This window comes from Pinus tabuliformis, chromosome 3_2 (assembly GCF_031772625.1).
Source record: "Pinus tabuliformis cultivar Carrire ecotype Pingquan chromosome 3_2, CPIR1, whole genome shotgun sequence".
Taxonomy (NCBI): Eukaryota; Viridiplantae; Streptophyta; class Pinopsida; order Pinales; family Pinaceae; genus Pinus; species Pinus tabuliformis.
In genome coordinates this window covers 1,009,999,955-1,010,011,669 of record NC_142302.1, presented here as the reverse complement: position 1 = coordinate 1,010,011,669, position 11,715 = coordinate 1,009,999,955, and the positions used below count along the sequence as shown (strand labels likewise).

Genomic DNA, 11,715 nt, shown 5'->3' with positions numbered 1-11,715 from the left:
TGACCTGAAAACATTTACTATGTTACTGCAATGAAACTTTTTTTGCAAATCTCTTATTTCTATGCAAACCACACCAATATCTGGCCTTTTGGATGTTTTGTTCTTTTTCCTAGAAAGCCTGGTGAGCTCCCTTCAGTAGCTGTTGAATTTCATCTAACTTCTCCTCTTGCCTTTCCAAAGCAATGCGGATGAAACTCAATTCTCTGTGCATGTCAGGGCGACCCGCACAATCTCCACCATCTCTGTAGCAACTTGCTCTATAGGATTTGCCAGCAACCTTTTCATAGCCCAGTAAATATGCAGAGATTGTTTAAATAGGGACATTCTTACCTTTGTGTGCCTGGATCATGCAACAGGAATTCCGAGTCCTCCATTTCTTCATCAGATTGGTCTTGGAGGGACTCCTCCTCCAGGTGTTGCATGATTCTTCTAACTTCTGGATTGGTGTTTTGCTGATAAGCCTTCTCTGCCCGCCGGACTCTCTGATTCACCGTCCTTGTTTTTTTGGCAGGCCCCCGTCTTGCCTGGAGTTCTCACCTTCCTCATGCAACTTCCTGCTCTGTCCCCGACCCCTTTTACTGCCCGAATCCAAGCCGCTGCCAAGACCCCTATCTCTTTTTCTCATGTCGTAACGCCTAACCTTCGCCGCCTGCGGAGAAGGGTGGTTTTCCTTCATCTGTTAATGTTCCTCGTTTGCTAATCCGTCCTGAGAGGAAGATCTCTTGTTCCCCTCGCCTCGGGGTGCCTCCTCCTCAGACTCGTCCTCAATCTCCCAAATCTCAGCTGGGTGGTCTTCGTTCATAATTTCCTTGCCTTTCTGACTCTTATTCCTGACAGTTGTATTATGCTGCTCCTCTGTCGTCTTGGATTTCAGCCGGGTTTCCATTTTACCGTCGGTTCTGCCGCAGGGAATACTTTGGTGCCAGGTAAACTCTATCCTATATTGCTGTCTCTCAGCGGTGTTGTCCGCTCCTCGCCAAATTGGGAAACAACTAGATAACTACTCTTCCTTCCCCGTTTGGCTATATATCGGATCTCTACCCTCAGCGTATGCCTTTGAATCCAATTTGCCTTGCCGCCGATTGCTTTCTGGGGTGACGTCTCCTTTGGCCATCATTCTATGATTAATTTCAGCTGTCGGGAGATCTGACAAGCCGCTCCACCCTCCTCTCCAATCGCGAGCATTTATTGTTTCACCTTGGGGATGATCCTGTGTCGTTCTCCACGCACGCCGCCAATGTACCACACTGTACCCTGTCATCATAACGCCTCTCTGTCCAGACTGACCTGTGTTCATTACGCGAGATCTCCACGCCCTCTCATCCATCCAGCTCATTGATCCCCGCATTCTCGCTCGTAGCTTGATCATGGTCTTCATTAATGATGGTTGCCAAGTCCGCCCACTCTCTGCAACCACGCACCACTCTCCATTGGTTGTCAATCGTGCTGCCACGACCTTTGCATCCCCAATTCGCCATGAAATCGGCCGCGCGATTCCCTTTCCTTCTGACGTGATTTATTAATTTGTATTCAATTCTTTTCAATAGATCCGCTATCTCCTGGACAATTCCAGCCATTCGCCAACTGCTTGTGATCTTCTCCTAGTCTCTTCCATTGCTGAGCTTCCTCAGCATTTCAATCGCAATCTGGGAATCCCCAACAATTTCTAAATTGGTGTATCCATTTCTTACAGCAATTCGCAATCCCTGGTGAAGTGCCCAAAATTCAGCCTCATTATTCGTCATTTCTCCACCCCAATCTGCGTAAATCCACCTTACCTGCTTATGACTGTCCCAGAAAATGCCTCCAAAACCAGCTTCGCCCGGGTTCCCTTTCGAAGCTCCGTCGAAGTTTAATTTGATGAAGTTTTCTCTTGGATAGCTAAATTTATCAGGGCTTTGGGTCCGTGCATTATGATTGAAGTTCTGCTTATGATGAACCATCTCAAATTTTAGATTTAGATTGTTCAGGATTCCCTCCTCAAACTAGTTTGCCTTCCAATCCTCCATGTCCCACTTCTCAACCAGGATTGTTTCCCTCATTAGTTTGACTGCTCGTCCCCAAATTAATTCCAGATCCTTTATTTTATTCTGGAACACTCTGCGATTCCTCTCTTTCCATATCATCCATGGCACGAACCCTGAGATGAGATTCCATGCTCTGCTGACAACTTTACATTGAAATCCCTCTTTATTCCACTGGAAAACAATTTCATTGAAATCTCTGGGGCCTATCTCAGATTTGCTAAAAATTCTTCTAGTATCCATCCAAATTTTCTGTGCGAACTAGCAGTTAATCAGTAGGTGATTTCTGGTCTCCACTTCAGTTTTACAGAGGCAGCATCTCGACGGGCCACTAAAACCTTTTTCTTGAATTCTATCCCAAGTTAAAATCTTATTCTTAGTTGCAAGCCATATGAATAGGGAAACTTTCGGCCACCAATTGCTTCCCCATATAATCTTCCAATCTAGATTCTCCTTAGCTATGGCTTGCGTATCTGATAAGTAGTATGCCTCTTTGGTGGTGAAAGATCCTTTCATGGAATTCCCCCACCTCAGGAGATCCTTTCCAGTGCGGGCTCTAATTTTCCTGGAATCCACCTCTTTCATGTAAGCTTCTTGTTGGTCTTGACTAAGCTCTCTGTCCCACTCGGTTGGATCGGTCCATTTTCTCCAGATTCCATCCAGATCATTTGCTTTCCAATAGTCTCTGACACATTTTCGATCTCCTTCTATTCTTTCTTGAAGCTGTTGTACCCTCTGAATTCTACTCATTCTTTCTTTCTGCTGCCACTTATCATCCCAGAAATTGGCTTCCTCTCCACCTCGAATCTCCCAGAAAGTATGATTCTTAACCAAATCTCTGTTTTGACGAGCTAGGTCCTAGATTGCTGAACCTTTGGGGGTTTCTCTCTGTCTTAAAATCTCCACTATTGAGTCCGGCATATTGTATTTAGTTTTCCATATGGCTTTCCACAGATCATTGCCCTCCCTTAACCAGCGCCACCAAAGCTTTGCTCCTAACACTTTGTTGAGTTTTTCCGGGTCCCTCAAACCCAATCCCCCTTTTTCCTTTCTCTCTGTTAAATGATTCCAAGAAACTAGGGCCCATTTTTTCTGCTGGTTTGCCCCTCCCCAAATAAAATTTCTTATGATCTCCCTAATCTTCACACAGACTCCTAAAGGGGCCGCCATTATCGACAAGGGGTAAATGGGGATAGCTTGGAGGACTGATTTTGCCAGAACCACCCTTCCTGCTATGTTTAATACTCGAAAGGCCCAGTTTGCCACTTTGTTTCTCAGCTTATCTAGGACTCCTTTCCAATTTTTCATCCTTTTGGAAGTAAAGTCCAATAAATTTCCCAAGTATTTCGTAGGCAGCTCTCCTCTCTTAAAGCCCAACAATCTTATAAGGTGAGTTTTGACCTGTTCCACTGTATTAAATATGAAGATACATGACTTATCTCTATTAATTTCCAGTCCAGAAGCTTCAGCAAATAAATCCAAGATTCTTTTAAGGTGTCTCACTTCCTTAACAGTTGTTTCCCCAAATAACATGATATCATCAACGAATTGCTGATGAGTTAAGGGCAAATTATTTCCCCAAAGCTGTAAACCTTTGATTCTGTTCGCTGCTCGTTCTTTTTTAATAAATCAACCCAGACCTTCAGCTGCTAGAATGAACAGAAATGGAGATAATGGGTCTCCCTGTCTAATTCCTCTAGACGCATTAAAGGTTTTCGAGGGAGTTCCATTAGCAAGAATGGAAAAATTCGGAGAAGAAATCAGACTATGAATCCACTTAATCCACCTCCTGTTGAAGCCAAAACTTTCCAGGACTTCTTCCAAATAGTTCCAGTTCAGTCTGTCATAATATTTTGACAAATCTAATTTAATCATCATACCCTTTTGCTTTTTCATTTTTAGAGAGTGAATAACTTCTTGAGTTACTACCAGGCCATCTAGGATTTGTCTACCTTCAACAAAACCCGTTTGTTCAGCAGATATTAACTTATCCAGAAGGGGTTTTAATCTTCTAGCGATCAAGGATGTTATGATCTTGTAGATAACATTACACAAAGCTATGGGTCTAAAACCATTGGCATCTTCTAAATTATCACCCTTAGGAATCAGAGCATAGAAAGTAGAGTTAATGGCAGGCCATACCTTTTGGTTCATCCGAGATTCTTCTATCAGATCTAGAATCTCTTTTCCCAGAAAGTGCCATCCCGCCTGGTAGAAATCAACTGTGAAGCCATCCGGACCTGGAGCAGTACCTTTCTTCATTGACTTTACAGTTTCCTCTATCTCTTCTAAGTTAACAGCTCTCATCAGCGCCTTGTTTTGGTCTTCTGTAACTAAACGAGGAATGGTTGAACATATTTACTTTATAGCTCCCATTCTATCAACTTGAGGTTCTGTTAGGATACCTTTATGATGATCCACCAGTACTTGCTCAATCTCAGCTTGCTCCACTACTCTGTCCCCATTTATATCTTTGATGGATAGGATCCTATTTCTTTGTCTGTGTTTGATCATAGCCTAATGAAAGAATTTTGTGTTCCTTTCTCCCTCCCTCAACCACTTTATTCTTGATTTTTTCCGCCATAGAACTTCTTCCTGCTTTCGTCTTTCCTCTAGTTTTCCAAGAATTACCCCTTCTTCTCTAATGCTCTCCTCTGTTCGGCCTTCCAATATCATATTTTGTTGAATTGATTCCATTTCCCCCTCTAGTTTTTGTTTGTCTTCCATAATGTTACCAAACTCTTCCTTGTTCCACTTCTTAATTCTCCCTTTCAACTCTTTCAGTTTCAATCGGAACGTATGCATCTTTCCTTTTCCCTGCACAGTACTTTGCGTCCACCATTCTTCCACTTTCTTTATGAATCCTGGGTCCCTTAACCAGAAGGCTTCAAATCTGAATGGTCTTCTTCCACGATTTCTTTTAATATCCACCTCTAGTCGAATAGGCCAATGATCAGATCCAAGGGATGGTATGATCTTTGCTTCAACAAAAACATCCTTATTCATAATTGCTTCTGATACTAAGAAGTGATCAAGTCTTGAAGCTATTTGGTTCTTTCCTCCCCTCCTGTTGTTCCAGGTGCATATTCCATTAATAGTCTGGATGTCTACTAATCTTAAATATTCTATCATTTCATTGAACATATCCATGAAGTGGTCTAACTTCCTTATCCCTACTTTTTTCTCCTCTAGGGATCTGATTAAATTAAAATCGCCTCCTATGATCCAAGCAGCCTCTGGATATATTCTACAAATTATTTTCATGTTATTTATAAAACTTTCTTTTTCCCCTGGGGAAGGAGGGTCATAAACCCCTGAAATGACAACCTTTTCCTTTGTTCCTATTATCCTACCAATGCCTATAAGGATTCTGTTCATGCCGGTCCAGCCTTCTAGGATGATATCGTTTGGATTCCACAAAATTGCAATACCTCCCGCAGAGCCAATAGCGTCTTGCCCCATAACTTCGTATTGCAGTTTATTTTTGTCGATTATTCCTTCCAGCTGATGTACTGTAATTTTTGTCTCCTGTAAGATCATAATACTAGGCTTCTCTTTTTTCAATTTCTCTTTCATATATCTCTGTTTACCTTTACTATTCAAACCCCTAATATTCCAACTGATGACAATCATTTAAAACTTTTGATAGGAGGGGAAGAATACCTCTGATAGAGGTATCACTTTGCCTGAGTTTATCAACATTTCTCCCACAGTCTGAATGGTTTCGCTCATTGTTTTACGCCCTCTCTTCCTACTGTTATTGCCAGAGCCGTCCATTCCCACCTGTCCATTACCCTGTTCATTTCCTATAGTTATCTGCTTATCCATGTTCTCCCCTTTTTTTCCTTGTACTTCTGAAATGCTTCTTTATATAATTGTTTCTGCTTCTCAGGTATGAATCTACTATCTAAATATTTCCATTCTTGAATTAACTGTTTCATGATTCTCTCCTCCTCCACCTCACTTTCTAACTGGTTTTCCACTTCCATCTGGGATTGCATTGTTGCATTTTATGCCTTTCCTTCAGCCCGTTCTTCAATTATTTTCCCCAGATTTGCGTCTTTTCCTTTATTTTCACTTACTATTTCCATTGGTGTGTTTCCAGGGTCCTCATCATCCTCCAGATTTACTTCGTAATCTTCGTTCTCATTCTGTAGAATTTGAAACTTGTTTTGACTTGTTGTATGAATGGGCTTTTCTTGTGGCTAGGATTTGGGTCCCTCCTTACTCTGTTTCTTTCTTCTTGTGACCTGTTGAAAACCCCTGTCTGCCTCCTCTGTTTTTCCTGAATTTCTCTGATATTCCTCTTGACTTCTCTTTGACTCCTCTTCCTTATTCATGGGGCATTGCCAATATAGATGACCATACTCATGGCATTTGTGGCACCTGAACGGAATATGTTCATAATCTATTGGCTGTTGCCAGATTTCGTCATGATATTCCAGCTCGATATTCTCCGGGAGGGGTTCTGCTAAATTCATGTAGACACATATCCTTGCGTATGAAGTATATTTGCCTCATTTTGTAGCTTCTGCAATTTTAACAAAACCCCCAATAGTGTTCCCGATTCCCTCTAGGATTTCAGGGTCCTAGAATTCATCTGGGAGCCCGAACAGTCTAACCCAGATTGGGGTGTCCAGCATTTTTTCCTTTTCAGGGTTATATCTTTCTTCCCAGTATTTCATGAACAGACCCGCATTATTCATGAAGTATGGTCCTTCTTTGAAAACCCTATCCTTGTCCTCCAGATTCGTGAAGATGGCTGCGAAAAACCCCTTTGCTCCCAGTTTCAGATCTATATGGCCTTTTGGTCTCCACCTTTGGTCAATCCATCTGTATAACTCCTTCTCAGTTGGCCAATAGCCTATGAATTTACATATCAGGGCATGGTCCCTCATATAGCAGTTGTATTCCTCAAGTTTGTTGCAGGGAATGACATATCTAGGTTGTTTTTGTGCCCTTGGTAGGCATTTTCCTCCCATCCTTTTCTGCCATAGGTTACCCATCACAGGTGCATAGTTTTCCTTCTGGTTATGCTGCATTCCGCTTGCACTGGTCTCCCCTGCTACCACATTTTTAAAGGAGGGGATCTCTCCCCTCCCTTGTGGGTTTTCCATTTTCCCCTCAGCTCTTGTCTCTTATTTTTTACCCTCACGTCGCTGTTGAAAAATTGTTTGCTTGAGATGCGGGTGTTGCGAAATTACCTTTCTCAATCTACCTTCTTTTCCTTCTTTCGCCCTCTGTCCCGCAATTTTCACCTGTCAATCTCGTCTGTTGCGCCGTCTGCAAACCCTAGTTGTGCGCATCCGCATCCCCATTCTACAGGCTCTTTAATTAATATGTTTTTAAATAGGGAAAGTCCATAATTGTATTATAATTATAATTATGTTTATATTTTAAATTAAATCAGAGGTGAAAATCACAGAATTAATAGTAATAGTTTGACTGAGGAAAACGAAAATTGCCCAGATGCACACTATTTTTCATTTGGCCTTGAATCAATTGATGTGGCTCTATCTTTATTCCATTAGGATAGAAATTATGAGAAATGGGCGTCTATTATTTTTTATTTGTGCACATGCGTGAGTTTATTTAATTTTATTTGGCCATTTTGATGTAGATTATGGCAGGATTTTTAAAGAGTTTGGGTTGTGCACATGCGTGATTTTATTTAATTTTATTTGGCCATTTTGATGTAGATTATGGCAGGATTTTTAAAGAGTTTGGGTGAGCTTAGGTAGGGGTCAGCTCTAATGTTTGATGGAAGAATAATTTTCCCATTCGCTTGGATTCCCATTGGATACTTTAACCCTCTTAAGGTGGTTCCCATCCCGTGGATACCCATTGGATAGTTTAACTCCTCGAAGATGGCTCCCATCCTCAACCCCTCCAATGGGATTTGAACCAATGACCTGCTAGGACTAAACCTCACACAACCAATTAGTAGACACCTCATAATTATTTATTCTTATTTTATAGTAAATAAACAATTTGATATATATAGCTTGAGTGGGCCTAATGATTAAGAGGATGTGTTTCCTCTTAAGAGGTCATAGGTTCAAAACCACAGGGGTAGACTATGCATGCTTTTGTAGACTTAACAGTTAAAAGGCTGCCATGGTTAAGAGTGTGTGTTTCCTCTTAAGAGGCCATAGGTTCAAAACCACAGGGGTAGACTATGCATGCCTTCGTAGACTTAACAATTAAAAGGATTCCACTATAAATCTCAAATTTTAATGTGACCTCCTAAATTTAATATTAGGGTAAATCTAGTGTTGTTGAATAGTTAAGGGCACAACCTAATTATGAAAATATGAAGTGATAAAAATACCATGCAGTCAATTTCCACAGAGGAGCATGTTCTAATTCTCATCCAAATTCTCATCCAAAACACTACTACAAAACCTTGATGTAGAATTTCATCTCTCTACCTATCAAGTCATTCACTGTGGTAAGCAATGACAATGATGTTACTATTGTTATTGTTTTTTTCTAATTCTCATCCAAAACACCCTCGCAAAACCTTGATGTCGAATTTCATATCTCTACCTATCAAGTCATTCACTGTGGTAAGTAATGACAATGATGTTACTATTGTTATTAATCGTGGACTTAGATTGGCCAGACATATAATGTATCTCAATGTTGGGTTGAGTATAGGGTCATATTTTTACATATATAGACATCAAATAGGCCAACGCCATTCAATGTGGTAGAAAGTGACTCCGTAAAACCCTGATGTCGAATTTCATATCTCTACCTATGAAGTCATTCACTGTGGTAAGCAATGACAATGGCGTTATTATAGTTGTTGATCATGGACCTAGATTGGCCAGACATGTAATGTATCTCAATGTTGGGTTGAATATAGCGCCATATCTTTACATATCTAGTCATCAAACAGGCCAACGCCATTCAACGTGGTAGAAAGTGACAATTGTGTCACCGTTGTTATTAATTATGGACTTTGATTGACCAGGCTTGTAATGGATCTCATTGTTGAGTAATATAAGGTCATATATCTATATATCCAATCATCAAAAAATTATAAAAATGCCTCTCTAATATAGAGAAGTAATCATGATAATTTTTATTTCTACAAAAGATAATTAATCATACAATAATAAAGCCAGAAAATAAATATGTTGTAATCAAGGATTATATTTTGAAGTAGATTATATGTACTGCAAGTTTTGTCTAATTTTGGGGTTTTGTTGGAAGGTATTCACCTCCAAATACTCATATATGCTTAGTATCAGTTGTATTCCTCTTTAGAAAATAATTTTAGTTTATAAGTTTGCAAATGATATTGAAGATGGAAGAAAATAATAATACAACTCCCAACGTAAAAATTTACAATTAATATATATATATATATATAGATATATAACTTATTAAAATTTATATAAAAAAAAAAAAACATATTTTATGCATTTGACACAATTTTTTTTAAATTTTATTAAACTTTTTGTATAAATAATAAATACTATAATTTGAATTCCAACTTTTCTCTTAGCAATTAAAATATCACCTTCCTTCTTCTTTTTTTGTACGCTGGGCATTAGTGATGCTACATCATGGTCATGTCTAAGAATAACACCCGAATAGTGGGTGGAGAGGCAGAATTGAACTAGTGACTTAACATCTAGGTGTGCATTATTAACACACATGATCACCATCTATCAAAGACCTCGTGGACAAAATATCACCTTCCTACTTAACCTTTCACATGTCATATAAATTATAAATAGAAAAAATATAAAATGAATGTGTATATATATATCCCTCACATGTTTATGGCAAAAGCATGGTGAATCATGAATGTTATGCCTCTTATTATCCCTGAAATATTTTTTCGCTTTTAATAATTGGTTAATATATTCATTGTATTTTTAAGTAAATAAATACAAAATGTGTTGTATAAAATAACATGATTTTTTTATTTGATTGTTTTCATGTTAAAAATATTGTGATATATTTAATAATTATAATGGTAGTGCACAAAGTCAATCTCATCTTATAAGAAACAATGCCAATTATAAATTCCACCACTAAGCGCGTTGTTGCTTAGTACCTGCCTCTTCTGCACAAAGAAATTGATAGAAGAAGTTATTATTACTAAGACAACATGAATTCTAAGGTATTTAAAAAAAAGGTTATAAATAAAAAAATAATTTCATAATAATATGAACTTCTGAAAATATAACATTTGAAATTTTTTTTAACACTGCGCAAATCTACAAAATATTAACCCTTATGTAACTTGCACTAACCTTGAAATCAGGTGAACTACTTTTACCATATCGTTCACAAGTCTTATTGGTCTTGTTTGTAGAAATTTTGAATAATATGACACTTATTCATAGAGATTATCCTGATTATACACTATTGCGGAATACATGCATAATACATAACCTCCTCTACATTGATCATCAATTTTACAGCACTAAAAAAATGAAACATCAATCGCATGCACACATTAACACAGTATGTAATCTGGGGAAAGCATACAGCTGAAAACCCCACACTATCTATATATTATAATGATTGAGAACATGTAACAATACATAGTACAATACTCCTCACAAGTATCCAACACTATCTCCACCTGTTACACACAAACTAGCTCAGATCTGATGCCTCAAATCTCCTCCACTGTTTGCTTGCCTCCACTGTGCAATCCTGCATGAGAATAATGATGAATGGCTGAACCAAATTCGTATTTGCTTGGCTGAACCACACAATCCTCATTGGCATTACTTAATCCATTGATTGTGCAAGATCTCATGCACAACTATAGTCAGAACTGATAGCAATCTCAACCTCTAACACCTGTCTCCACTGAACTGTGCATGCACTGAGTTAACTGATGTATTCTTTAGTTGCATTATGAATTAATAATTAGTGAATTAATTAAAAATTAATTCACAACACTCATCACTAGTTTATTCTGCAGTTAGACTCAATACAACTAGTTCAACTAAGTCAAACTGAACACAACTCCATCAACTCCTCAATCAACTCCACAAAACTCAATCACCTGAGTTCTAACTGAAGTCCTGCATGCAATAGCTCAAGTAACCCATAAGAAAAGTTTATTTCCTTCTGACAGCTGCATGTGCCACATCTGTAGCTCAAACTGAAGTGCTCCAAGAGGATAAGATAATGTTTATAGTCCAAATATTATTATGAGCTAATAATATTCGACTGTTCTATATTTAGACTTGGCAGTCTATAAATAGACTTCGCCCATATGTCTAAAGATAGAAGTCCATATATTTTTACCAACATGACCAATCATCCATAAACAACATCTTGCAACTCATAGACCATGATCCATATGTCTAAAAATAGACATAGTCTAAAAACAGACTTTGCGCCAAAAATAGCTTGCGGGCCCACTTAGTGAAGGCTACTTCTTTCCACTAAGCTCCATCATCTTGTTGCATTCTCAACACTCCCTCTCAACAAGATATGGATTATCAGCAACCCCTACCCTGCCTCGGTGGTATTCGAATTTGCTCCTGGTGAGCGCCTTCATCAAGATATCAACATCCTGATCCTCCGTGGGAATGTATGAAAGTAACATGATTCTCCGCTGCACAAAATCTCTGATATGATGGTACCTAATGTCAATGGGCTTAGATCTTCATGAAATACTGGATTAGCCGAGAGTTTAATGCAACTCTGG

At 38.9% G+C, this 11,715-nt stretch overlaps 1 protein-coding gene across 1 annotated transcript; it reads right to left on the bottom strand.

The window, feature by feature from the left end:
• Window positions 1-4,541: 4,541 nt before the first annotated feature.
• Window positions 4,542-5,852, bottom strand: LOC149184019 (uncharacterized). Its single transcript, XM_089415187.1, has 2 exons — window positions 5,688-5,852; window positions 4,542-5,552 (listed from the first exon to the last, which is right to left on the bottom strand). Exons 1-2 carry the CDS (start codon window positions 5,850-5,852, stop codon window positions 4,542-4,544), a joined length of 1,176 nt encoding a protein of 391 aa, XP_089271313.1.
• Window positions 5,853-11,715: the final 5,863 nt, after the last annotated feature.